The sequence below is a fragment of the Neofelis nebulosa genome, chromosome 10 (assembly GCF_028018385.1).
Source record: "Neofelis nebulosa isolate mNeoNeb1 chromosome 10, mNeoNeb1.pri, whole genome shotgun sequence".
NCBI classification, from domain to species: Eukaryota; Metazoa; Chordata; class Mammalia; order Carnivora; family Felidae; genus Neofelis; species Neofelis nebulosa.
The window spans coordinates 113,771,466-113,795,721 of NC_080791.1; the positions used below are offsets into that span (position 1 = coordinate 113,771,466).

The 24,256-nt window shown below is 68.5% G+C and overlaps 2 protein-coding genes across 3 annotated transcripts; one reads left to right on the forward strand and one right to left on the reverse strand.

The window, feature by feature from the left end:
• Nucleotides 1-253: 253 nt before the first annotated feature.
• Nucleotides 254-19,902, forward strand: TRPM5 (transient receptor potential cation channel subfamily M member 5). The gene is made up of 25 exons (XM_058690026.1): nucleotides 254-336; nucleotides 3,380-3,450; nucleotides 3,709-3,835; nucleotides 5,151-5,331; nucleotides 5,899-6,071; nucleotides 7,704-7,887; nucleotides 9,034-9,098; nucleotides 9,260-9,451; nucleotides 9,659-9,761; nucleotides 10,901-11,019; nucleotides 11,242-11,778; nucleotides 11,850-11,973; nucleotides 12,233-12,378; nucleotides 12,792-12,904; nucleotides 13,061-13,153; nucleotides 13,253-13,511; nucleotides 13,644-13,762; nucleotides 13,951-14,083; nucleotides 14,204-14,378; nucleotides 17,030-17,183; nucleotides 17,617-17,798; nucleotides 18,138-18,270; nucleotides 18,827-18,899; nucleotides 19,209-19,263; nucleotides 19,674-19,902. Exons 1-25 carry the CDS (start codon nucleotides 307-309, stop codon nucleotides 19,778-19,780), a joined length of 3,648 nt encoding a protein of 1,215 aa, XP_058546009.1. The 5' UTR covers nucleotides 254-306; the 3' UTR covers nucleotides 19,781-19,902.
• Nucleotides 19,903-20,771: 869 nt separating this feature from the next.
• TSSC4 (tumor suppressing subtransferable candidate 4) lies at nucleotides 20,772-24,016 on the reverse strand. 2 transcript variants are annotated; one of them, XM_058690027.1, is made up of 3 exons: nucleotides 23,699-24,016; nucleotides 22,166-22,277; nucleotides 20,772-22,000 (listed from the first exon to the last, which is right to left on the reverse strand). In XM_058690027.1, exon 3 carries the CDS (start codon nucleotides 21,977-21,979, stop codon nucleotides 21,017-21,019), a length of 963 nt encoding a protein of 320 aa, XP_058546010.1. In that variant the 5' UTR covers nucleotides 21,980-22,000; nucleotides 22,166-22,277; nucleotides 23,699-24,016; the 3' UTR covers nucleotides 20,772-21,016. The 2 variants fall into 2 exon arrangements, with proteins under 2 accessions (XP_058546010.1, XP_058546011.1); XM_058690028.1 differs by lacking the exon at nucleotides 23,699-24,016 and adding an exon at nucleotides 22,945-23,119 and having other exon boundaries at nucleotides 20,772-21,785.
• Nucleotides 24,017-24,256: the final 240 nt, after the last annotated feature.

Sequence of the window (24,256 nt, forward strand, 5' to 3'; positions counted from 1 at the left end):
CCGCCCCGGGGCATAGCCCGTGGGGGGCGTGACCGCAAGCAAGGTGGCCTGGCAGCGACCCCCCACGTGGGGCCCCCTGTAGCTGAGCCCGAGGTCAGGCCGGGAAAGGCTGGCCCTCAGTGCCGGGGCCGGGGGGTGGGCCTTCGGCCGCGGCAGGCGTGTGGGTCCGCTGTGCAGAGATCAGGTGGTGCCCGTGCCGGTCACGGCATTGGCTGCCCGGGCGCCAGGCGGAAGAGGAGGAGCAGAGAGCTGGCGGGCGGGCGCCCCGATGGGTGGCCTGCACTCTGCACCTTGGCCGGCAGCCGCATGCCAGGGCGCCGGGGAGAAGGCAGGCAGGTGGGTGCCCAGGGCTGCCAGCCTCCAGGTGGGACGGGGTGGGGGCCCCGGCCACATCCCTCACTCTGGTCCCCGTCCCCTGGTCTGCAGCCTGGAGACGATTCTGCCTTCCCGGGTGGTGGAGGACAGCCTCTCTGTCTGAGGCACGGGGGTGGGAAGGGGGTGCCTGAAAGCCAGTGCTTGGGGCGGGTCCGGGCTGGCGGGGTGGCCCCGAGGCCCCAGGCCCTGGAGTTTGGGGCAGCGTCTGCCCAAGCAGTCGGGAGAGGAGGCAGGGGCTCCAAGCGGCTCCTGTCTGGGCGGGGAGGCTCACCCACGCTGCCCTCCCCCTGACCCATCACCTCCACGCTTGGCCTCACGCGGGGGACAGAGGGGCCACAGCACTGACTGCTGGCCTGCTGAGCTGGGTGGGGGGTCTGTCTGGCGCCTTCTCTTTGCTGGTCTCTCCCTGCGACTCGGGGAGGAGGGGTTGGGCCCAGAGAGTCTGAGGGGCTTGCCCGCGGTCACGCAGCTGGGGGAGGGGCTGGGCTGGGACCCCTGGGGCCTGGGTACCAGGCTGCGTCCACGCGGGGGCCGTTTTCCTGATGGCCTCTGGGAAGGGGTGGCCCTTTGCCCCCCAAGCGAGAGCCCCCAGGTCCCTTGCTGCCAGGGTTGGAGATTTTGCCTCCGTTTCCCCAACCAGGCAGGGGGTGAGATTCCGACCAGGGGTTGTACATACAGGACCCCCCTCCAGCTTCCCCGAACCCCCGCACCCCTCTGGAAACAAGGACAGCTGCTCATGCAAATCCGGACTCTTTGCATAGCCTTCCCTCTTGGAGGCCCGTTTGCCTGGAGCCCGGCACAGCCCCCAGGCTGGGGTGCGGGGTGCGGGGCAGTGGGTGTGGTCACAGAGAGGCAAGGCTGGCGTCCCACACTCCTGCTCAGGACCGCCTGTCCCGTCGGGAGGACAGAGGGCCCGGGGAGGGAGGGAGGAGGAGCTCCAGACGCTGCTTGCTGCCGTCCCCACCGGGTCCCCTCCCTGGGACTGCAAGCCCGAGGCTCCCGGGGTTTGAGCACACCCAAGTTGTCCAGGCCCCACGCCCCCAAACGCTCACACACCCTGGGCTGTGTGCGTCCTGCTTACAGGGCACACGCCCAGATGCGGCCAGAGGGGACCCTACCGGGCGGCCGGCACCCCAGGCCCCTGGTGGGAGGGAGGTCTGTTCCCAGACGGCAGCCCCGAGGTCCCTGTCCTGCCCCCACCCTCCCAGCGAGGCGCACACACTCTGCACCTCGCCACCTGCTCTTGGGGGTTGAGGAACGTCCCCCCGGAAACCCAGAATGTGACTCATCTGGAAATCGTGTCTTTGCAGGTGTAATTAGTTAAGGTGAGGTCACAGGGGGTAAGGTGGGCCCCTATCCAGTGACTGGTGTCCCTGTGAGATGAGGGACATTTGGACGCAGAGACACAGGACAGAGGCTGAGGCTGGAGGGACGTGGCCACAGCCCAGGGACACCTGGAGCCCCCAGGAGCCGGAGGGGAGAGGGGGACCTTCCCTAAAGCCTCGGGGGAGCGCGGCCCTGCCACACTTCAGTTTGGCCCTCGGGCTCCTGAGCAGGGGGCACGCAGGTCCCTGTTGCTCTAAGCCACCAGGTCTGTTGGACTTGGTCACAGCTGCCCCGGTAATACCCGCACACGGCCAGGCCTTGTCCCCAGACGCCAGCCTCCTATTAAAAGTCCATAATCCCCAGCTTGGAAAGGCCACATTCAAATCCAGCCCGGGTTCCTGCTCTGGGGGGTGGAAGTCAGGAGGATTTGCATCCCCTCCGCCCCCAGGACACCGGCCCTGCCCAGACACAGGGCGCTCCGGCCTGGGGTGTGGCTCCAGCAAGGCTCGCCCGGCTCTGCAGGCCTCCGTGTCCACAGCGGCCGGAACAGAGGAGCTCACGGTGTGCATCTCCCAAATCGGGGCGTCAGGGGCCCGCACGCCCTCTGAAGCGTCGAGAGGGGGGCCTGCCTCGCTTCTTCCAGCATCTGGGGCTCCGGGTATTCCTGGGCTTGTGACCTCCTCGCTCCAGCCTCTGCCTGCGGTCGCTGGGCTCCTCCCTTTCTCTTAGGAGGACACCAGTCACCGGGTCAGGGGCCACCTTAATGTCCTCTCTTAACGTGACCACGTTCGCAAAGACCTTATTTGCCCAGAGGGCCCCATTCATGGGGGCCGGGAGTTAGGACTTGGGCCTGGGTTTCTGGGGCACACGGCGGGGGTGGGGGAGGGTGTGAGGCTGTAGGTCCCTGTCAAGCCTGCGGGGCCGTGACCGCCACCGCTGCCCCTTCCTCGGTATGCCGGTGGCCCCTCTCCAAGACACAAAGGGTGGCCTGGCCGGGGAGCTGCCTTTTACCAAGGGACGCTTCCCGGGGATAGAGGGCCGGTGGGGCCACCGTGGACAGGCTGGGGAACTGACTCAGTGGCGGGGGTCTGCCGACGCCCCTACTTGGACAGGTGGCCGTGGACCCGAGGGTGGGGGAGACTGGCCAGGGCGGCTCACCTGTCCTGGAACCCAGGGCCCTCGGGCAGGCGCGGAGAAAACCAGGGAGTTGTGGGCTGGGGGTGGGGGAGACATTGGGGGTGCCGGCAGTCAGGCAGGCCGTTGGGACCCAGCTCCCGGTCACATGGGCCAGTCCTGGGCCCCCAGCCCTCGGTCCCTGCCGAGTGGGGTGGAGCTGCGGCCCGCAGGGACATGGTCCGGATGCAGCGAGGGGCGCCTGGCCTGGGGGCCGGCCAGAAACGGGGCGGGGGGGGGAGGGAGGGGAAGAGCTTGGGGCAGGGCCTTCCCCGCCCGGCCTCCTGGCAAGGAGAGGTGGTCCGTCACTCCCCCCACGCCATCTTCCCCCGGCCCCCCTCTCCCGGGGCCCCAGCACCTGAGCCGTGTGCACCAGCCTGACCCTCTCACCCGCATCCCCCCTCTGCCCAGGCACACCGGGGTGTCCATCCCCGTCCGGGGGCCAACGGGGGTGCGGGGGACAGGCTTCTCGTCCAGAAGCCCAAGAGACTTTTGGGGTTTCTAGGACACCCCCCACCAAAGCCTGTGCAGAAGTGCTGACGGGAGAGGCCGGCCCGAGGCGCCCCGGGGAGGGGGGTGAGTAGCAGGGCCCGGAGCCGGGGGGAGGGGCTAAGATGCACCCCCACGCCCCACCCCACTGGGAAGGGGGCGCGTGGGAGGCTCCAGTAGCTGAAGCCGGGTTGCGAGGGGGCCTTGTGGACGTCGTGGCGCGGCCCGGCCACTGGCGGGGTTGGGGGGGGAGTGGCCTCCCCAGTGAGGCCGCCGCTGGCGTCCTGCAGGGACGGGGACAGGGTTTGCCTCTCACGCCCTCGGAGGTCGGCTCTGTCCCTGCAGAGAGGTCCTCATGTGGGGTGCCGGGGGTCCCTGCCGGGGAAGCCCCAGGGCTGCCGGACGTGGGTGGGCACGGGACCTGTGCCGGGGCGAGATCGAATTCGGAGGGTCTGGGAAGAAGCGAGGCAAGGTAAGGGGCTGCCCCTCCCCGCCCCCGCCGTGCTAAGGCTCGCACCGCCCCCCCCCCCACCCCCACGCTGAGCTCCCAGTCTCTCCCCAAACACTGAGCGCTGGGCGCCTGCTGCCCTCCAGAGCCTGGCGGTTGTCAGAGCCTCCAGGACCCGACTCCAGCCCTCTGGCCCCCCGCCTCCCACCCCCATGCACAGCACGTCCAGGGCCCCTCCTCTGCGCACCCCGCCCCGCCCGGCCCCACCACGGAGAGGGAAGGGAGGCCTAGACAGGAGTCAGGCGAAGGCCGGACCCACCTGCGCCCTGGCCTCCTGCTGCCACCCTGCATCTAAACGGGGTCGGCCTCTCTCCTGATGCTGGTGCTCCCCACCTCCTTGTGACCCCCATGCCCGGTGCCCCATACCCAGTTTCCCCCATGCCCAGCGGCCCATACCCAGTTCCCCTGGTTCCCCCCATGCCCAGCGCCCCTGGTGCTCCCATGCCCAGCACCCCATACCCAGTGCCCCTGGTGCCCCCATGCCCAGCGCCCCACACCCAGCACCCCATACCCAGTGCCCTGGCGCCCCCATGCCCAGTGCCCCCATACCCAGCACCCCATACCCAGTGCCCCTGGTGCCCCCAAACCCTGTGCCCCCATGCCCAGTGTCCCTGGTGCTCCCATGCCCAGCACCCCATACCCAGTGCCCCTGGTGCCCCCATGCCCAGCGCCCCACACCCAGCACCCCATACCCAGTGCCCCTGGCGCCCCCATGCCCAGTGCCCCCATACCCAGCACCCCATACCCAGTGCCCCTGGTGCCCCCAAACCCTGTGCCCCCATGCCCAGTGCCCCTGGTGCTCCCATGCCCAGCACCCCATACCCAGTGCCCCTGGTGCCCCCATGCCCAGCGCCCCACACCCAGCACCCCATACCCAGTGCCCCTGGTGCCCCCATGCCCAGTGCCCCCATACCCAGCACCCCATACCCAGTGCCCCTGGTGCCCCCAAACCCTGTGCCCCCATGCCCAGTGTCCCTGGTGCTCCCATGCCCAGCACCCCACACCCAGCACCCCATACCCAGTGCCCCTAAACCCTGTGCCCCCATGCCCAGTGCCCCTGGTGCCCCCATGCCCAGCGCCCCACACCCAGCACCCCATACCCAGTGCCCCTGGCGCCCCCATGCCCAGTGCCCCCATACCCAGCACCCCATACCCAGTGCCCCTGGTGCCCCCAAACCCTGTGCCCCCATACCCAGTGCCCCTGGCGCCCCCATGCCCAGCACGCCCATGCCCACCCCCACACACACATCCTGAGGCTGCAGGCCACCCTGCCCTGCAGTTCGTGAAGGTTCCGAGCGGCGTGGCCCCCTCCGTGCTCTTTGACCTCCTTCTGGCCGAGTGGCAGCTGCCAGTGCCCAACCTCGTGGTGTCCCTGGCGGGTGAGGAGCGGCCGTTCGCCGTGAAGTCCTGGCTGCGGGACGTCCTGCGCAACGGGCTGGTGAAGGCGGCTCAGAGCACAGGTGAGGCCCCGCCAGGGCCCCACGGCCCGCACAGTCCGGAGCCCGTGCCCCGGCCACACAGCCCCCAGACCCTGCCCGGTGTCTCCCTCCCTGCAGCCTGCAGCGGGAGCAGCTTGGGGGATGCAGCGGAGGGGGGGGCCGGGGTCCCCCCCCCGGAAGGCGCAGCCCACCCAGCGGGCCTCGGCAAGACGGCCCCCCCTGCCCCCGCGCCCGAGGGCGGGCCCCCATCGCACCCTCCGCCTGCCTCAGGGGAGCCGCCTGCTGGACGGTCTTGGGGTCCGAACCCAGTTACTGGGCTAATCTATGTTCAGGCCCACCGAGCCTGCAGAAAAGCCGGCAGAAGGATATGGGGTTTCTGAACCCCCTCACCACGAGGTGACTGCTGTGCAGCAGAGGCCTGCACACCCGACTAGGCCAGGGCCTCGTGATTCAGAACAACCTTCCCAGGCTCGGGTCCGGCCGACACCTGCAGGCGGTGGGGGGGGGGGGGGGGGGGGTGGAGGGGGCCTCGGCTCAGGCAGGCCTGGGGGCTCGAGCCCACCGGGCACACTGAGCCCCCTGCCCTAGGAGCCTGGATCCTGACCAGTGCGCTCCGTGTGGGCCTGGCCCGGTACGTGGGACAGGCCGTGCGTGACCACTCGCTGGCCAGCACGTCCACCAAGGCCCGCGTGGTGGCCATCGGCATTGCCTCGCTGGGCCGCGTCCTGCACCACCAGCTTCTGGATGACGCCCGGGTAAGCGTCCGTCTCGGAGCGCCGAGCCGCCGGGCAAGTTGGGCCTGGGAGGCGGGGAGGGGCTCGTGGCCCCCAAATATACCCACCCCAGGGTAGGAGGTATGCCGAGGAAGCCACCGGTGCTCTCTCCGAGGCCGACCACACACCACCACCTGGTTATTTGGCAGACCAGACACCCTCCACATGCCCGGTCTGCAATGGACAGAGTGGCTCCTATGCCGGGGGACTCACAGGCTCAGGGAGTGAGGCAGGCACCCTGAAGGACCAAGATACTGAAGTGAAGCTGTGGGAGGAGAGGGGGAGGGAAGAAGGGGAGGAGGGAGAAGGAGGAGGAGGAGAGAGAGGAAGAGGAGGGAGGAGGGGGGAGGGGAAGAAGAGGGACTAGGAGGGAGGAGGGAGAGGAACGGGGAGGGGGGAGAGAGGAAGGGGAGGAGGGAGGAGGAGGAGGAGGAAGGAAGAGGAAGAGAAGGGGCTAGGAGGGAGAGGGGAGGGAGGAGGGGAGGGAGGAGGGGGAAGAGGAGGGGAGGGAGGAGGGGGAGGAGGAGGGAGGAGAAAGACGAGGGGGAGGAGGAGGAGAGGCAAAGGAAGAAGGAGAGGAGGAAGGAGGGAAGGAAGAGGAGGGAAGAGGGAGAAGGGGAGGGAGGAGGAAAGGAGATGGAAAAAGGAGGAGGGGAGGGAGGAAGGGAGGGAGGAGAGGGAGGGGAAGGAGGAGACAGGAGGAAGAAGAGAGGAGGAGGGTGGAGGGGAAGGAGGAAGGGAGGAGGAGTGAAGGGAGGAAGGAGGAGGGGAAGAGGAGAGGGAGAGGAGGGAGGAGGGGGAGGGGAAGAAGAGGAACTAGGAGGGAGAGGAACGGGGAGGGGGAAGAGAGGAAGGGGAGGAGTGGGAGGAGGAAGGAAGAGGAAGAGGTGGGGTTAGGAGGGAGAGGGGAGGGAGGGGAAGGAGGAGGGAGGAGAAAGAGGAGGGGGAGGAGGAGGGAGAGGCAAAGGAGGAAGGAGAGGAGGGAGGAGGGAAGAGGGAGAAGGGGAGGGAGGAGGAAAGGAGATGGAAAAAGGAGGAGGGGAGGGAGGAAGGGAGGGAGGAGGGGAGGGAGGGGGAGGTGGGGAGGGAGGGGAAGGAGGAGACAGGAGGAAGAGGAGTGGAGGAGGGAGGAGGGGAAGGAGGAAGGGAGGAGGCGTGAAGGGAGGAAGGAGGAGGGGAAGAGGAGGGGGGAGGAAGACGAGCCCAGCACACGGCCAGCAGGTGGCAGCATTGCTCAGGGAGCAGTGTGGGGAGGGGTCTGCCAGATTCCCAGCCAGCGCAGACCAGACATGGGGACCTGAATTCCAGCGCCCTGCCCAGGACTGGTTCCCAATGGACCCAGGCCCCATCCGGACACCGGCCCGCAAGCCTGGGCGACCCCGGCAAGTGGCCTCTGCCCCCCGCCCAGAGTCTGTCCGAGGCAGGGCCTGGCAGTCCCACGGCCCTGGTTCTGTCCAGAGGACCCACTGGCTGCTCCCCCCCACCCCCCCGCCCCCGCCACGCCCCAGGGCCCCAGGCGCCGGCAGCCCGGCCCTCCCTCCCTCTGGGGGTGGGGACAGGCCTGGGCAGAAGAACCCTCATTTAGGGCTCACGGTGGGGGGGGTGGGGGTGGGGGTCCAGGAGGACAGCCCTGTCCACTACCCCGCGGACGAAGGCAGCAGCCGGGGCCCCCTCTGCTCCCTGGACAACAACCACGCCTACTTCGTCCTGGTGGAGCCTGGGCCTCCTGGGAAGGGGGACGGGTCGACGGAGCTGCAGCTGAGGCTGGAAAAGCACATCTCGGAGCAGAGAACCGGCTATGGGGGTGAGACCTGTCCCAGGGCGGGTGGGGGGGGTGGTCATGGGGGCACGGGGTGTGCGCATTCCGGGCTGAAGGCACTGAGCGTGCCTGAGTGTGGAGACCTGGCCTCTGGGGGGTCTGGGATGGGAAGCGGTCAGTGCGTTGGTGGGGGCGCAGCTAGGAGTTTGGCCCCGCTGGGCAGCGACATTCCTGCCGGGTGACAGAGTTGCAGAGTTGCTGGTTTGTTCGCCTGCCCTGGGGCTCCCTGGGGGGGGGGTGGGGGGGGGCGGGGGTCTCGGGGCTTGGGAAGGAAACGGATTTGCAAGCTTTGAAAGGCCTGGTTTCTCTACCAGCCAAGCTAGCCACGAGGTACGCTGCCACCAGAGGGCAGTGTTGCCCAAGGAACGGATGTGACTGTGGCCAGAGGTGGGTTTGAAAGCTGGGTTTCTAGTATTAAGAAATACCAGTGCGTAAGTAAAACTTATACACGCGATATATAACTGCCTACGATATTTATAAACAGCTTAAATATCTGTTAACTGAGTATTCTTTAAGAATAAAAACACGGTCGAGGCCGCGTTTAGACCACGTCGGGGGGGGGGGGGGGCTCCAGCTCGCTGAAGCCTGGACGGCACGCACCGGTCTGTCCTCTAGATTCAACGAGGAGGCCGCTCTGCGAGTCAGAGGGGCCCGCTGCTCCCTGCCTCCCCAGCGTCCTCCCGCGTCGGGGGACTCTCGTTTCCGGCTAACGTTTGGGGGCGAAGCTGACCAAGGCCCCTCCCCTACTCTTTGGTTGGCTCCGCGAGCCTGCAGGGCGATCGGCAGAGCTTTCTGCCATGACGGGAATGGAGGTGCTTGAAATGTGGCTGGTGCAGCCAGGGACTGAGTGTTTAACTTCACTCACGTCCCTCTGTGTCTCAATATCTGTGAGCGGCCTACTGGGCAGCGGGGTGCGGGGCTGGCGTCCTTGTCCCCAAGCGAAGGGGCGCGTGTCTGTATGTGATATGCAGCCTGGAGCCCACACTTCACTAGAAAAAGCCTCCGGGCAGGTGTCTCCCTAGATAACGTTGGGGGTGATGGCCAGAGCCTGGGTGCCCACCCCACGGGAGGGTGCCAGGGTCCCCACTTGCTCGGACACCTGGGAGGACTTGGCCGGTGCTCTGTCTGCAGGCACCAGCAGCATCGAGATCCCCGTCCTCTGCCTGTTGGTCAACGGCGACCCCAGCACCCTGGAGGTAGGGCAGGGGAGGGAGGTGGGGGCCTGGCGGGAGCCCCCTGGCCGGCTGCGGCTTCCTGCAGGGCCCTCCCCGGCCTGGGACGGGGTACCTGTGGCACGTGGGCCCAGGGCGGCCCCTGAGCTGACTCGGGGTCCACTCTCCCCGCCACGCCGCCTCAGAGGATCTCCAGGGCCGTGGAGCACGCTGCCCCGTGGCTGATCCTGGCGGGCTCAGGGGGCATCGCGGACGTGCTGGCTGCCTTCGTGAACCAGCCCCACCTCCTGGTGCCCCAGGCAGTGGAGAAGCAGTTCAAAGAGAAGTTTCCCGGAGAACGTTTGTGCTGGGAGGACGTCGTGCACTGGACCCAGCTGGTAGGGGCCCCCCATAGGACAAGGCCCCCCTCCCGCTGGGCCGCCCCCGGGGGAAAGTCCTGCGGGGCGTCTCCGTGCCCCCTGTCCACGAGGAAGGGCCCAGCCTCCTCCCTTCCCCAACAAAGCCTCCAAGCCCGCTCTGGCTTCAGGCCCCTGGCCTGCCCCCTGCCCCCAGGGCCACTCAGGGCCTTTGTCCCGGTGTCCCAGCTGCAGAACATCACCTCCCACCCACACTTGCTCACCGTGCACGACTTCGAGCAGGAGGGCTCTGAGGAGCTGGACACCATCATCCTGAAGGCCCTGATAAAAGGTGAGGGCGCAGGGGCAGGGGTGAGCTGGGGCGCCAGCTGTGCAGGGCTGCTTCCCGCACCCGCCCCGTCCTGGGCCTCACCCTCCAGGATCTGACACGTGCATGGGGCCGGGCCACCGCCCAGGGACCACGTCAATCAGCAGCCAGGACTCCCGGGACGGCACCCCTCTGCCGTGCGTGTGCGTGTGCTCACGCATGCACCTGTGTGCGTCACGTGCGGGCGTGTACCTGTGTGAGTGAGCGTGTGCCTGAGTGCCTGTGCCTGCGTGCGGGGCCCAGTGCTCGCTTTTCCAGCAGCACATGTAACAAAACTGGAACGACACAGGGATGGCCCTGGCTTCTGTGCAAATTTGTCCAGCGTTCTGTGCTCGACAGGTTTCAGTTTGACATATCTCGCTGTAACGTCAGAAACTGAAGTGTTCGATCCGGCGGCTTTTAGTACGTTTGTGAGTTGTGCGACCATCCCCACTGTCTAGTTCCAGAACGTTTGCATTGCCCCAAAGGCAGTCTGGCACCGGTCAGCCACTGCCTGTTTCCCTGGCCCCCGGTGGCCACCAGCTCGCTTTCTGTGTGGACGGATTTGCCTCTTTGGGGCCCTTCCCGTCCGTGGGCTCCCGCCGTGGGCGGTGTTCGGCTCCCTCCTCTGAGCCCGTGTTTCTGAAGAGCATCCACGCTGTGGCCTGTTGGTGCCTCCCTGCTTTCCAGGGCTGAGGGACACTCCACGGAGCGGAGGGACCGCGCTGTGTCTCTCTGTTCCTCTATGACAGACCCTGTGCTGTCCCTGCCGTTTGGCTGCCCCTCGAAAGGCTTTTCATGGCGGGGACACGCCGTGCCGAGGGCCTGACCTCGGGCAGCCAGACACAGAACCAGGCCGGGAGGGGCAGGGGGGCCGGGACGCCCTCGACGGCGGGGGGCCGGAAGCTCCTCCAGACAGACCGTCCACTCCCCCCGGTTCCGCTCACCCTGTCCCGTCGGGGTCCCGGGAGCCATCATTTCTGCCGACAACCTTGCGGCGCCGTGGGCCTCTCGCCGTCACTCAGAGGGCGTGACGCGGGCCACGGCTCCACGGCTGCGGGTCCAGAAGACCACCGCGAGGGGCCCTGGGCTCGCCGCTCACCTCCCGCCCGCTCCGCCCGCAGCCTGCAAGAGCCACAGCCAGGAGGCACAGGACTACCTGGACGAGCTCAAGCTGGCCGTGGCCTGGGACCGCGTGGACATCGCCAAGAGCGAGATCTTCAACGGGGACGTGGAGTGGAAGGTGCCCGCCCGCCCACCCGCCGGCTGACGCCTCCGGAACCTCGCCTCTGGCCAACACAGGGGCGAGCGCCGAGCTGAGGGCCTGGGGGCAGGCGGCGCCCTGAGGGCCGCCGGCGGGGGGGCCCCTTCTGCCCCACGCGGCCGAGGGGGGGGGCAGGGAGGCCACGGCTCCCGCTCACTCGGCCCCTCTCCCCGCCCCGTGCGTGTCGGGTGGCGGCCCCAGTCCCGCGACCTGGAGGAGGTGATGATGGACGCGCTGGTGAGCGACAAGCCCGAGTTCGTGCGCCTCTTCGTGGACAACGGCGCCGACGTGGCGGACTTCCTGACGTTGGGGCGGCTGCAGCAGCTGTACCGCTCGGCGCCCCCCAAGAGCCTGCTGTTCCACCTGCTGCGGCGCAAGCACGAGGAGGGCCGGCTGACGCTGGCCGGCCTGGGCGCCCAGCAGGCCCGCGATCCGCCCGAGGGCCCGCCCGCCTTCTCCCTGCACGAGGTGTCCCGCCTGCTCAAGGACTTCCTGCACGACGCCTGCCGCGGGCTCTACCAGGCGGTGAGCGGGCCCTGGGCCGGGCGGGGCGGGGCCGGGCCGGGCCACCCGGACGCTGACGGCCCGGTCCCGCAGGAGCGGGGCCCGGCCGGGCGGCCCGAGGCCCGGAAGGGGCTGCTGGACCTGAACCGGAAGAGCGAGAACCCGTGGCGGGACCTGTTCCTCTGGGCCGTGCTGCAGAACCGCCACGAGATGGCCGCCTACTTCTGGGCCATGGTGGGTGGGCCCCGGACTGGGGCGGCGTGGTGGGCGCGAGGCGGGCGGCCTCCTCAGACCCCGTCTCCCAGGGCCAGGAGGGGGTGGCCGCCGCTCTGGCCGCCTGCAAGATCCTCCGTGAGATGTCCCACCTGGAGGCGGGGGCCGAGGGGGGCCGCGGCGGGAGCGAGGCCAAGTACGAGCAGCTGGCCCTGGGTGAGCCACCGGCCTGGCGGGGCGGGGCGCAGCGGGGCCCCGGGGCGGGGCAGACGGGTACCCCAGGCCCTGGGCACACACCGGGTCCTGCTACCCCCTCGGGACGTTTGGGGTGACTGACGGGGGAGGGAAGGGCCCTGGGCAGGTCGGGCGGGCAGGCCTCGGCAGCCCCCGGGGGGGGGTGGGGGGGGCGGTGGGCGCAGGGCAGAGGAGGGAGGGGGCGCACGGGCGAGTGCGGGCGGCCGGCGCCCTCGGGCAGGCCTCTTCTCCGAGTGCTACCACAGCAGCGAGGACCGCGCCTTCGCCCTGCTGGTGCGTCGGAACCGCTGCTGGAGCAGGACCACCTGTCTGCACCTGGCCACCGAGGCCGACACCAAGGCCTTCTTTGCCCACGACGGGGTGCAGGTGAGGGTCTGGCTTCGGGGAAGGCCGTCAGGGGCAAAGCGGACGGCAGACGGGAGGTGCCCCGGGTGCCCCCCTCCGCCGCTCTCCGTGTCCGTGCCCCCCCCCCCCCCCCCCCCGCGTCCTGGCCGTGCAGGGCAGGGGCTGCTCAGTTCCTGGACGGCACCTGCCTGGCTGCCTTCTTGTTGTCGCCAGCCCTTTCTCCACTTGGGGTCTCAGTGGAAGTGCTACCTCTTCAGCTCAGCCCTCCCAGACCCCAAAACCCGGCCTCCCCGTTGAAGGTCGTCCCCACCAGGACGGACGGTGGGGTGGGGGGGGCGATGCTTCAGCCGAGCCTTGACGGGCACGCCCGGTGTCCGGCCCAGCATGGGCAGAGGTGTGGGGGTGGGGGACCGGAGGCTGTGCCTTTATTTCAGGCTTTCCTGACCAAGATCTGGTGGGGGAACATGGCCTCGGGCACGGCCATCCTGCGGCTGCTGGGGGCCTTCCTCTGCCCGGCCCTCATCTACACCAACCTCATCACCTTCAGGTCTGTCGGGTGCGGGCAGCCGCCGGGGGAGGTGGGGGGGCCCCCACTGGGCAAAGACCCCGCCCACATCCCTCCCCGGGGCCCCCTGCGCTTCCTTTGCTGGCTGGGTGCTCTGGTGCCCTTCCCGCGGGCCCTGAGGGTGCCCCGTGCTCACAGCGAGGAGGCCCTGCTGAGGACGGTCCCCGAGGGCCTCCAGGAGCTGGACGGCCTGGACTCAGAGAGGAGCCTGCTGTGCAGCCCGGGCAGCCGGTGAGGGCCGTGGGGCGGGCCGGCCAGGGGGCTGGACTCACTCCGTGGGGCCCCTGCCGCCGGCCTCACCGCTGTCCGTGGTCTCTCCTCGCGGCGCAGGCGGGACGCGCTGACCGGGGCACCAAGGGCTCGGGGTGACCGAGGTCCACGTGCTGCCTTCCTGCTGACGCGCTGGCGGATGTTCTGGGGGGCGCCCGTGACCGTGTTCCTGGGGAACGTGGTCATGTACTTTGCCTTCCTGTTCCTGTTCACCTACGTCCTGCTGGTGGACTTCAGGCCACCTCCCCAGGGGCCGTCTGGGCCCGAGGTCACCCTGTACTTCTGGGTCTTCACACTGGTGCTGGAAGAGATCCGGCAGGTCAGTGGTGGGACCTGCGCCCCCGCCCACGCCCACCCCCCCCACCCCGCTCCCACTGGCCTGGACGGGGCAGGGCGTCCCCAGCCAGATGTCAGTGGACCGCCCGCCCCTCTGCCCTCCACCCTCTGCCAGGGATTCTTCACGGACGAGGACACGCGTCTGGTGAAGAAGCTCACCCTCTACGTGGAAGACCACTGGAACAAGTGCGACATGGTGGCCATCTTCCTGTTCATCGTCGGCGTCACCTGCAGGTCTCTGGGGCCCAGAGGCCTGGGATGCGGGCCCCTCGGGTGGGCCGCTGGGCAGGCCGGCTTCAGGACGAAGCCTCGGAAGGCCTCAGAAGGCCCGGCTTGTCCTTGGCCCCCATGCTGTGTGTCCTGGGGGAAGCTCCTTCCCCTCTCTGGGCACTAGCGGCACCCCCATACGGCCCCCACCCCAGGATGCTGCCCTCAGTGTTTGAGGCGGGTCGCGCGGTCCTCGCCGTGGACTTCATGGTGTTCACGCTCCGACTCATCCACATCTTCGCCATCCACAAGCAGCTGGGCCCCAAGATCATCATTGTGGAGCGGATGGTGAGCCCCGGGTCCCGCCTGGGGGCCAGGGTGGGGGTGGGGGGGGGAGCTGGTGAAATAGCGTCCCCCCCCACCCCCAGCCAGCCAGGCGGCCGCTAACACTCTCCATTCTTCCCCCAGATGAAGGATGTCTTTTTCTTCCTCTTCTTCCTGAGTGTGTGGCTGGTGGCCTACGGCGTGACCACACAGGCCCTGCTGCACCCCCACGACGGCCGCCTGGAGTGGGTTTTCCGCCGCGTGCTGTACCGGCCTTACCTGCAGATCTTCGGGCAGATCCCGCTGGACGAGATCGATGGTCAGCACGCAGCCTGGCGGGGGGGCGGGGGGGGGGGGAGGGGCGTGTCCCTGAGCCAGCCGGACACAAGATCCCCTGCTTCCTACGGTGCCGTCACATGGGGTCCAGTTTACGGAGCCTCCTTTCAGAAGACCCTGGACGTGGGGCCCTGGAGAGGAGCCGGCTGAGATGGGGAGGCCCCTGAGGACAGTCCCCAGGCCCCACACACCTGCACAGGGTCGGGCCCAGCCCAGGGGCGGCTCCGGGAGGACTTTTGTTGGTCACAGAGACCTTTCCCTGTGGGCCCCAGGCTGGAAACTGAGGCACCAGGAGGCTGCAAGGCAGCCTCTGCTGAGGGGCCCGGAGGCCGGCCTGCTTTGGGATGGTTTGTGCCAGGGCAGGTGCCGCGGGGGCAGTGCCGAGGTCATTCCTATCCGTCTGCAGGCGGCCTCTGTGCAGGGCCGAGGGCCAGCCAGCATAGGTTCCGAGACTGTCCCAGGACTGTGGGGACGGTGCGGGAGGCAGAGCCGCTCCGCCGTGGGGGCTGGTAGGTGTAGGGGAGCCCTGGCTTGGGGGGCAAGCCCCCGACCCGGCTGGGACTCGGTGAGGAGGAGGAGGAGGAGGAGGAGGAGAGGGAACCAGCCCCTCCAGGACGGTGAGCCAGCACCAGGGGCCGTTCACTCAGGCTGGTGCCGGACCAGGGCCACCGGGGCTCCAGGGCGCCCCCGGGCACATGGTGTCTAAGGCCGGGCCCCAGCCGCCGGAGCCAGTGAGACGAGGTCGGGTGCCCGCCACACACACTGAGTGTCTGTCAGTGGGGTGAGAGTGTGAGGGGAGCGGACCCGAGCCGCCAAGATGGGGAGGGGCGTTGCCACCGTGGAAACCTGCTAACTGGGGTGTTCTGAACGCCCCTTTCCTTGGACTGTTTTCTTAGCACCACCTCCCCCCTCCCTCCCCCCCTCCACCGCCCAGCTGGGATTCCTTTGCTCATCCGGAGTGTTCCAGGCCCTGGCTGCCCTCCCCATTGGCCCCTGCCCAGCCCTGCACTGCAGGGACCCTCTGGAGGAGGGCAGGGGTGGGGTCACTCCCGGGGGCCACCAGGGGAGGGCAGAGGTTGTGCAGACTTCCGGGGGTGGGGGGTGGACGGTCCTAGCCCCGGGGGCTGCCTCGGGAAGGCCTGAGTGCAGGCTGTAGCACAAAGTCCATGACCGGGGCCAGGTCGGGGCCAGCCCACTGAGGGTCCTGCGCAGGCCCCTTCCCCTCCCGCGGCCTGGGCTTCCTGTCTGCTCAGGCCTCTGGGCCACACCACCACGCGGGGCAGGACTGTGGTGATTCGCTAACGTGTGCACCCTGGGGTCCCGGAGCCCAGAGCGCCCCCCCCTCGCCGTCCGGTCCCCGTGTGCCAGGAGGGAGCCCTGGGGCGGAGCTCCTGGTCTGGCCTCCAGACCCATGGACACTTTAATTTCCAGCCTGGCCTCATGGCGCCTCCGAGAGTCACAGGGGTCTCACTGCTCCCGGGCCTGGGCACAGGGGAGAGAGGAGGGTCCGGAATTGGCCCCGAGCAGATCTACAGGCCAGGGCAGGGCAGGGTCTGGGAAGATGCTGCTTCCCCACCCCCTTCTGCACGCTCGCAGCTCACCGTGGGCTCCTGGCACAGACTGACTCGGGGGACATTAGGAGAGGGCCTCCCCCCAGAGAGGGAGCCACGGACACACGAAAACAGCCCCTGCCGGCCCGACACATGTGCACAGTGGGGACACAGGTACACAGGTGTAGACAGAGGAACAGAGGCCCCCAGTGTCACCTGGACTCGGTCACAACGCAAAGACCAGGGGGGCAGCCACAGAAACACAGCCGAACGTGCGGGCGTGTGCAGCGTCCACACGGGCATGCGCACGTACACGGCCTGCGTGCTCACCCACTGATATCTGCTCTTTCCTTCCTTGCCTCCCATCCCATGAGCGTGAGGAGGGGACTGGCTGGTGAGGGGCCAGAGGTGTGATCCTCGGGCCCCCCAGGGCGTGCCTGCCCAGGGCGCAAGGCTCAGCCTGCTCCCAGACCCAGCATTCACTCCCACTGCCCGGAGAACATTCTTTGAGCTGGCATGGCCCAGAGATGCCGTGTCCACGGTGCCTGCGGCAATCAGTGCCAAGGGCGGCCTGGCCAGACGAGCTTCGGAGGTGATGCAGACTCGCCCCCCAGCTGGGTGCCATGTGACAGGCATTAGTGTTATAAAGGCCCCGAGAAGTCCTGCAGGGGGAGACACGGTCACCCGTGTCTAGGGCAGCTTTCTCCAAACCAGCTTTGAGCACAGCCTTTGGTGTGGGGAGGTGGGGAATCTGCACAACGACCAGCAGAAAGTGGGGTCCTCTGTGCCCACCTGCCAAATGGCTCTGCCCTCAGAACGTGTGGCCCTGGCCATGACCCCAGTCAGGTGGAGGTGGAGAGTGGACCAGTGCCCCCAGGCCGACCATCCATCTGGTTTGACAGGACTGGGGTGTCCTGAGACGGGAACTTTCAGTGCTAAACCAGACAGTCCCCCCGTCAACCGGGACAGCTGGTCACCCGGCCAGGGGCTGCGTCCCCGGGGGCCCCAGTCCTAGGGGGAGGCCCTCCGGATCCAAGGGTGCCCCTGTGGCCGCCCCGCCCCCACCACACCACTCCTGTTTCAGAAGCCCGCGTGAACTGCTCCCTACACCCCCTGCTACAAGAGGGCTCAGCCTCCTGCCCTAACCTCTATGCCAACTGGCTGGTCATCCTCCTGCTGGTCACCTTCCTGCTGGTCACCAACGTGCTGCTCATGAACCTGCTCATCGCCATGTTCAGGTGCCCCTCCCCCACCCTCCCCTCGTGAGCGCCCCCAGGCCCGGCTCAGACCTGCTCATCCCTCCGGCCCGGGGGCTGCGGGGGTCTCTCCCCCCCCGGGGAGGGGCTGGGGCCTGAGTGGGGCAAGGCCTGAGCGTGAGGGGTCACCCCAAACACCGGCTCCCCTTCCGCCGGGCCCCGGCTGCAGGCAGAGGGAGGGCAGGGCCCTGAGGAAGGGAAGGTCAGGGGGAGCGTTGTCCCCTCCGGAACCAGAGGCCCGGGCTCGTCCAGGAGAGCGGAAGGGGACCTGAGTGGACTCCATTGCAGACACACCCGCAGACGGAAGTCAGTGATCTGAGACGATCACAGAAGAGGGTGCCCCCAGCTCTGGCAGCAGCTTGGGAGGAGAGGGGGTGCCCGTGTGGCCCCCGTCACCCACACGCCGGCCCCACAGCTACACGTTCCAGGTGGTGCAGGGCAACGCGGACACGTTCTGGAAGTTCCAGCGCTACCACCTCATCGCGGAGTACCACGAGCGCCCCGCCCTGGCCCCGCCCTTCATCGTCCTCAGCCACCTGAGCCTGGCGCTCAAGAGGCTCTTCCAGAAGGGGGCTGAGCAGAGGCGGGCACGCCTGGGTGAGGCCACAGGGCTGGACCTGGCCCGGCTGCCCCGGACTGCGGGGGGGGGGGGGGGGGGAAGGAAGGGCAGGAAGGGCGGGGCAGGGGGGGATGGGCGATGCGCCCAGTGGGCAGGCGAGGAGAGGCCGCGCCCCCTCCCTAACCCCCCCCCCCAACCCCCAGAGCCGCTGGCACAGGGCTGAGCCTGGAGTTCTCTGCAGGGGGGCCGTCCCCCTCTCTCCACCTCACAGCCGGGGCTAGCCGTGGTGACCGAGGCCCGCTGCCCTTGCCCTGGGCTCCCCTGGCCCTGAGGCCCACCTGGCTCTGGCCAAGCCTGTGCTGCCCCGACCTTCCCAGAGAGAGACTTGGCGGAGCCCCTGGACCAGAAGATGGTCACCTGGGAGACGGTTCAGAAGGAGAACTACCTGAGCAGGCTGGAGAGACAGAGGAAGGACAGCAAGGAGGAGGTTCTGAGGAAAACCGCCCACAGGTGCGCGGGTGCCCCCGGACCCCTGGCCTGGGGGCAAGCGTCTGTGTCCCCTGCAGCACCTCCCAAGGGAGGGCCGGACCCCGAGTGGGGCGCGGGGGTGTCGGGCCCTCTCCGGCCCGTCACCTGAGGGTAGGGGGCCCTCACCCGCAGCCCTGCACCTGCCTGAGCTGGGCAGACCGAGGCTGGCAGGGGCAGGGGCCTGGCCTGCCCTGCTTTTGGGGGATGGGGGCCAATACAGGGGGTGTCCTCCCAGCTCTGGGGTCTCCCGAGTGGAACTCCCCGCCCCCCCCCGCCCTCTGGGTCTCCCCCCAAAATGGTCCATCCCAGCTGTCCAGGCGCCCGTGGCCCCTGCCTGCCTTTGTCCCTAACTCTTGCCCCCATGGAGCTCCCAGAGAGAGCTTAGAAGGGCTCTCTGTACCCAGATCTGGGAATGAGAGAAAAGGGCACCCCACCCAGAGAGGGTTCAGGGACCCCCAAACCCACCCGAAGGGCCTCAGGGAGGATGGGGAGCATCTGGGAATTCGGAGCGCCCTGTACCTACCAGCTTCTGCCACAGGGTGGACATCATAGCCAAGCACCTCGGGGGGCTGAGAGAGCAAGAAAAGCGCATCAAGCACTTGGAGTCACAGGTAGACAGGGAGACCTCGTGCCCTTCTCCTGGCAGGGGGCCCTCACCCGCGGCCCCGCACCCAGGGCAGGCTGAGGCCCTGGGGAGGTCCACTACCTGGTCCCTGTCCCCACAAGCAACTTCAGAGACGGTGTGCCCTCCCTGGAGAGGGTTCTGGAAAACACGTGCCCTCCCTGGAGTGGGTCCTGCACTCAAGACCCCTCACTGTCCACACTCCACACCCACACCCCTTCCCTCAGGCACAGCCAGCAGAGGGGAGGGTCACGGGGCAGCAGGGCCTGGGGCTGCCCCGGACGCCTCTCTCCTCCAGGTCAACTACTGCACAGGGCTCCTGTCCTCCATGGCCCAGGGCGGCTCCTACCGGAGTAAGTGGGGTGTGGGGAAGGCAGAGGGCGGGGAGGGGCACAGGCTGATATGCGGACGGGTGGAGGGCTGTCGCTGTGCCCCGTCGCTGCCTTCTCTGGATCTCTGCTTCTCCCTGTCCTGGGAGGGGACTGGCCCAGGTCTCCGATGGCCCTCGGCTGGCCACAGTCCTTAGGGTGGGGCAGGTACCCTCTGCCTGCCGAGGCCCATCGACTCAGCCAGGCGTGAGGGCTTGGCCAGGTCGACTCCTGGAGGCCCTGCCTGGCAGCATGCACGCCCCCGCCCTGCTTCCCCAGCCCTCGACCCAGAGCCACCAGGTCTGTCCCCTGTTCACAGTAATGAGCTACCTCTCCCTTCCCCGGGCCCGCCCCACCGGACACCCAGCAGCTGAGGGGTCCTCCTTCCTCACCAGACTCTCAGAACACCGAAGACGGACACCAGCAAGCCTCTGCCGAGCGCAGAGAGGGTGTGGGCAGCGGGGGGCACCCAGAGGCTGGCCGGCTGCTCTCGGACACCTGAGCATTTGGACTGTCGGCGCACCGGGCCCACCTCTCCCAGAGCCCCAGGCCTGGCCCTCTGGCCCAGACCAGGATGGGCAGGCGGGAACGTGGCCCTTAGCTGGCCGTCCTGGGCCCCTGAAGATACACTGAACTGCCCCTCGCTCCGGTGGAGCCCTCAGCGGGCTGTGGCTCGAGTGGCCTTGTCAAAAGGAACCACTCCTTGCCCTGCCTGGCACCTTCCCGGGACCTCCCTCCACCTGGGAGCATGGTGGGCCCTCTCCCAGGCCGGTGGAGAGCCCCGTGGGTCCCCGTCCCGAACCGCCCGGCCTGGGCTGACAGCATGTGCTGAGTGCCGTGCCTGAAGCACCTCCCGTCTGCTGGGCAAGTCTCCCACCCACCCTGTGTTACCCGCCAAAAGACTGATTTGTCCGAAACATTAGTGGCTGCTTCTGCCCTTTAGGACTGGGGCCGGGTGTTTACTACGCTCGTGGGCTCACACCCCGCACGCCCCCAACTGCTTGCGTGGCATGGTGAGCGCTGCACTGTGTCCGGCCTGGGCGACGGCCCCAGGACACTGCCCCCAAAGCTGTTTTATCTTAAGAGAACACAGCCACACCAAGCCAGTGAAGGCCGGGGGACAGTGGACACGGGTTTACCTGGGGGTCCTGTCCTGTGGGGTCGGGGTCCAAGCTCCTGTGCTCCCCCCAGCTTCGGTGAGCGGCTCGGGTCGGTCCCCGCTTCCTTCCTTCCCCTCTGGGGGGCCTGGCGGGCTGGCCGATCTCCACTAAGCCCCACACCAGGCACAGGGGGCACGTGCTTGCTCCTGTCTGCCTTCCCTGACACCTTCAGGGGGCAGATGTGCTGCTGCGGAACCGAGCGTCAATTTATAAATCCTGTGTCCCCTTGACACCGAGTTGGGGGGGGGGGGGCTCACGTGAGGGGGCAGGGAGCCTGTACATGGCGGACGGCAGAGGAGACCCTAAGGTGAGGGTCTATACAGAGATACAGAGTCTGAGGAATACCCACAACCTTTACTGTTGCCCCACAAGGTGGCCAGGGCTTTTGCCCTCCGCAGGCAAGCTGTCTGCTTCAGAGACCACTCCCCTGAGCCTCCCCCCCGCCCCCTGCCCCAGGATGCTGGTCCCTCCTACTAGCAGCCTGCAGGCCCCCTTCCCAAGGGGGGCGGGGGGCAGCGACCCCGGCCGCCCCGCTCCGCCAGCCTGGTCAGGGAACATCAGCCGAGCAGGCTCTTCTCTCAGACCTCAGCGCCCGGGGCCTCGGGTCTGTTCTTGTTCCGGAAATGGTCTCTGCTCCGCTTCCTGCTGCCATGGAAGCCAACGGTCTCCACCACTGGAGGCCCCGCTGCTGACCCAGCGGGGGCAGCCCCCTGGAGCAAGCCCACCTCCTGAAGGCCCCCGGGGGCGCTGCTCCACTCCTCGGCCTCGGGGCTCCCAGGCCCCGCCAGGTGGGCCAGCTCCACCGGACCCTCGCCCCCTGCCGCTCCCAGGTTCCCAGGGGCAGCCCCGGCTGGCTCTCCTGCCTTCCTCAAGGCCCTCTTCCTCTCAGGTCTGGCTTCGCCCGCCCGGGCCGGTTTGGTGAAGACGACTCTCCCCTCCCCGCAGCTGGAGGGGTCCTGGTTGAAAGAGGGCGTGTAGTCACCGGGGACGGCCAGGCTCTTGGAGCCCAGGAAGGCCAGCGCCGCGGCCCGATTGCTCTGCTCGCTGGCCTCGGCCACGTTTTCCAGGCTGTACTTGGTCCAGCGCTCGGGGTGGGCCACATAGTCAGGGACGGGGGGCCGCTTCGGGAGGGCAGGGCTCCGGCCGGCCCCGCCTGGGCCCTCCGCCACAGGCTGGCTTGAGGGCGCCGGTGGCCGTGCGCAGTCCCCACTGTCAGCGGGCAGAAGCCGCCCGGCTGCCCCCTCCAGACAGTCGAAGATGTTGCGGCTGCGCCGGGAGAAGGTGGAGCTCGTGTCCCTCAGGTGGAACGGCTGCGCCGAGGCCGAGGCCGAGGCCAAGGGGCGGCCCCTGGGAGGCAAAGCGGGCTCGTCGGGGTCTGAGTCCCCCTGGGCCTCCCAGGGCAGCACCCCCGCCATCTCAGCACTGCCAGGCAAGCTGAAATCAGAGTCCGAGTCGCTGAGGGACACGGTGTCAGAAGGCAGGGTGGCATACTCTGTGCCCTGCTCAGCCTCCCGGGGCTGTCCTGCCCCTGCCTCAGCCATGTGTCCCAGGGCACACCACACCTAGACCAAAACAGCCCAAGTTCGTTTCTGACGATCGCATGCGTTTAGGACAGGTCCGCCCCGTAGACCCACTGTCCCTAGGCAGGCGGCAGGATCAGCGCTAGGAATGCTGTCGTCCAGAGGAAGGGACCGAGGACCCCCGCCCCCTGAAAGCCCTCCTCTCACCTCCCCCGTCTGAGGGTCGCCGTGCAGACACCGGAGTGCTGGCACAGGCCCCTTGCTGGCACAGGCGTGGTGGCCTCAGTCCGGCTCCTTTCAGCTGCTCCACTGTAGTGGGCTGTGGGGGGAGGAGGGCCAACCATCAGATCAGACGGCAAAGGTGCAGAGGTGGTGCCACAACCCCAAGGGGCAGTCCCAGGTTTGCGAAGCCCTGACAGAGGCCAGGCGGAGAGCAGGTCCTTGGGAGCTAAGCCCGGGGAGGGGGGCGTGGGTAGGCAGACCCGGGCCTGAACCTGGGGAAACACAGCCTCTGCTTCACGAGACCGCTCTCACCAAGCAGGCTCACTTACTAACCGCAGGGCACAGCACGGGGCACGGTCCTCAAAGACTGGGCCACCCGCCTGGTCCAGGGCAAGGGGGTCTGCTCCCCATTGCTGGGAGATGCCCTGGGAGCTCCACAGGGGTCTGCGCCAGGTCCTTGGCACCTGCGGGTCAAGCTCTCAGGGAGCTGGGGTGTGGATCACCACCAGGGGCAGCCTTGCTGGGCAGAGGCAAGCCCCGCAGCAGCAGCCTCCGGCACCGTTTCCCCGGTAACCGCCCCCACACACCTCCCCCTCCCCGGCAGAGCAGTGCTGCCCACACTCGGCACTCCCTCCGCGGCCAAGCAGGGCACCTAGCAGCTTGCACGGCCAGGCTCAGAGGACAGCCCAGCCTCACCCACCCATCCACCGACTCCTCCCCACCAAGCCTCCGTAGCCCAGGGTGACCCACTGTCGTGCACCCACGAGAGACCAGGCAGGTAGGTGGACCCGGAGTGGCCGCGAGTGCCCCACGCCACATCAGACACAGACGAACGAGATCTCCATCGCTCTGGGGCACGACTCCCAAAGTGAAAGAACAACTCCAGGAGAGAAAGGGAGCACGGGACACACGCCACCGACGTGTTTCACAGCTGGCAGGGCCGGCCAGGGAGAGATCACCTGCCAGCTGCACACACTGCTGCAGGGGAAGCTCGAAGCTCGAGTTCCCACCAGACTCCCGCTTCCCAAATTCGCTCTCCCGTCGTCCGCACGGCCGGGGACGCCACCGCGACCCAGAGAAGTAGCCTGACCGGCGGGGCACTCCAGGGGGAGACGGGGACAGAGACCCGGGAGTTCTCTGCGGACTTGGTGAGCTCAGCGGAGGCAGAGCCGAGTCCAGGCTGGAAGGCGTGGGGCTGCGGGGTCGGGGGCCTCCGAGGGGCCAGGGTCTGGGCAGGCCAGCTCCCAGGGAGCGGGACCAGGGTTTCCTCGCCGCGCTCTCTCCCCTTGGAAGCAAACCCTTGGCTTTCTCCGCTCTATGGGCCCAGCAGGCTCTCCGTGTCGGGGGCCTGGGCGGGCCAGCGTCCGGGCCTCACGTGGCTCGGGTCCCAGGGCCCAGGCCGTGTGGCACGGGAGACACGGAGCACACTGGGGTCTCCGGGGTCGAGCCAGTAGGCTGCGGACGACGGTCTCCCAGAGACCCGACCGTCAGCGCCACCCTCCCTCGCCTCAAACCTACCGGCTCACCGCCACCTGGTGGCCCCCATTTGGCGCCGCGCTCGGCTCTCTGGGAAACCGAGTCTTCCGCTGGCCCAGCGCCGCGGCGTCCGCAGCTAGGGAACTACATCCCCCACAAGGCCCTGGGCCGCTACTCGCGAGGCCTGTTGGACCGCTACTCCAGAGGCCTGTCGGGCCGTGGAGTCCCTACGCATGCGCCCTCGCTTTTCTCCTTTGCCACCCCTCCCCGGAAACGGCGGCGCTCCTTCGCGCAGAGCCGGAATTGATTAAGGAAACGAGGGAGGAGGGAGAGGCGGCACGGTGACTCCCAGAATGCTCGAGGGCTAACGGCCAGCTGCGCGTTCCCAGGGCCCCAGCGCCACCTGTCGGAAGCTGCGAGCACAGAGGGCGCCTCAAGCCGGAATCACGTTATCGCGCACGGCGCTGCTACCGGGCACTTCCGGTCCGGCCGGAAGCCCGCGGCCGCGCCCCTCGTGGGTCCCGGGAGCGGTGCTGGGGCCGGGCCGGCGCTGGTCTCAAGCTCCAGGCGGGCGGGGGAGTGGCGGCCTGGCCTCGCCTG

Excerpts from the sequence above, each read along its gene's own strand:
- TSSC4 (XM_058690027.1), bottom strand. The coding sequence starts at position 21,979 with ATGGCTGAGGCAGGGGCAGGACAGCCCCGGGAGGCTGAGCAGGGCACA.
- TRPM5 (XM_058690026.1), top strand. The coding sequence starts at position 307 with ATGCCAGGGCGCCGGGGAGAAGGCAGGCAG. Across the intron at positions 9,762-10,900 it reads CCTGAAGGCCCTGATAAAAG|CCTGCAAGAGCCACAGCCAG; the intron begins GTGAGGGCGCAG and ends CTCCGCCCGCAG. Across the intron at positions 12,379-12,791 it reads TTGCCCACGACGGGGTGCAG|GCTTTCCTGACCAAGATCTG; the intron begins GTGAGGGTCTGG and ends CCTTTATTTCAG.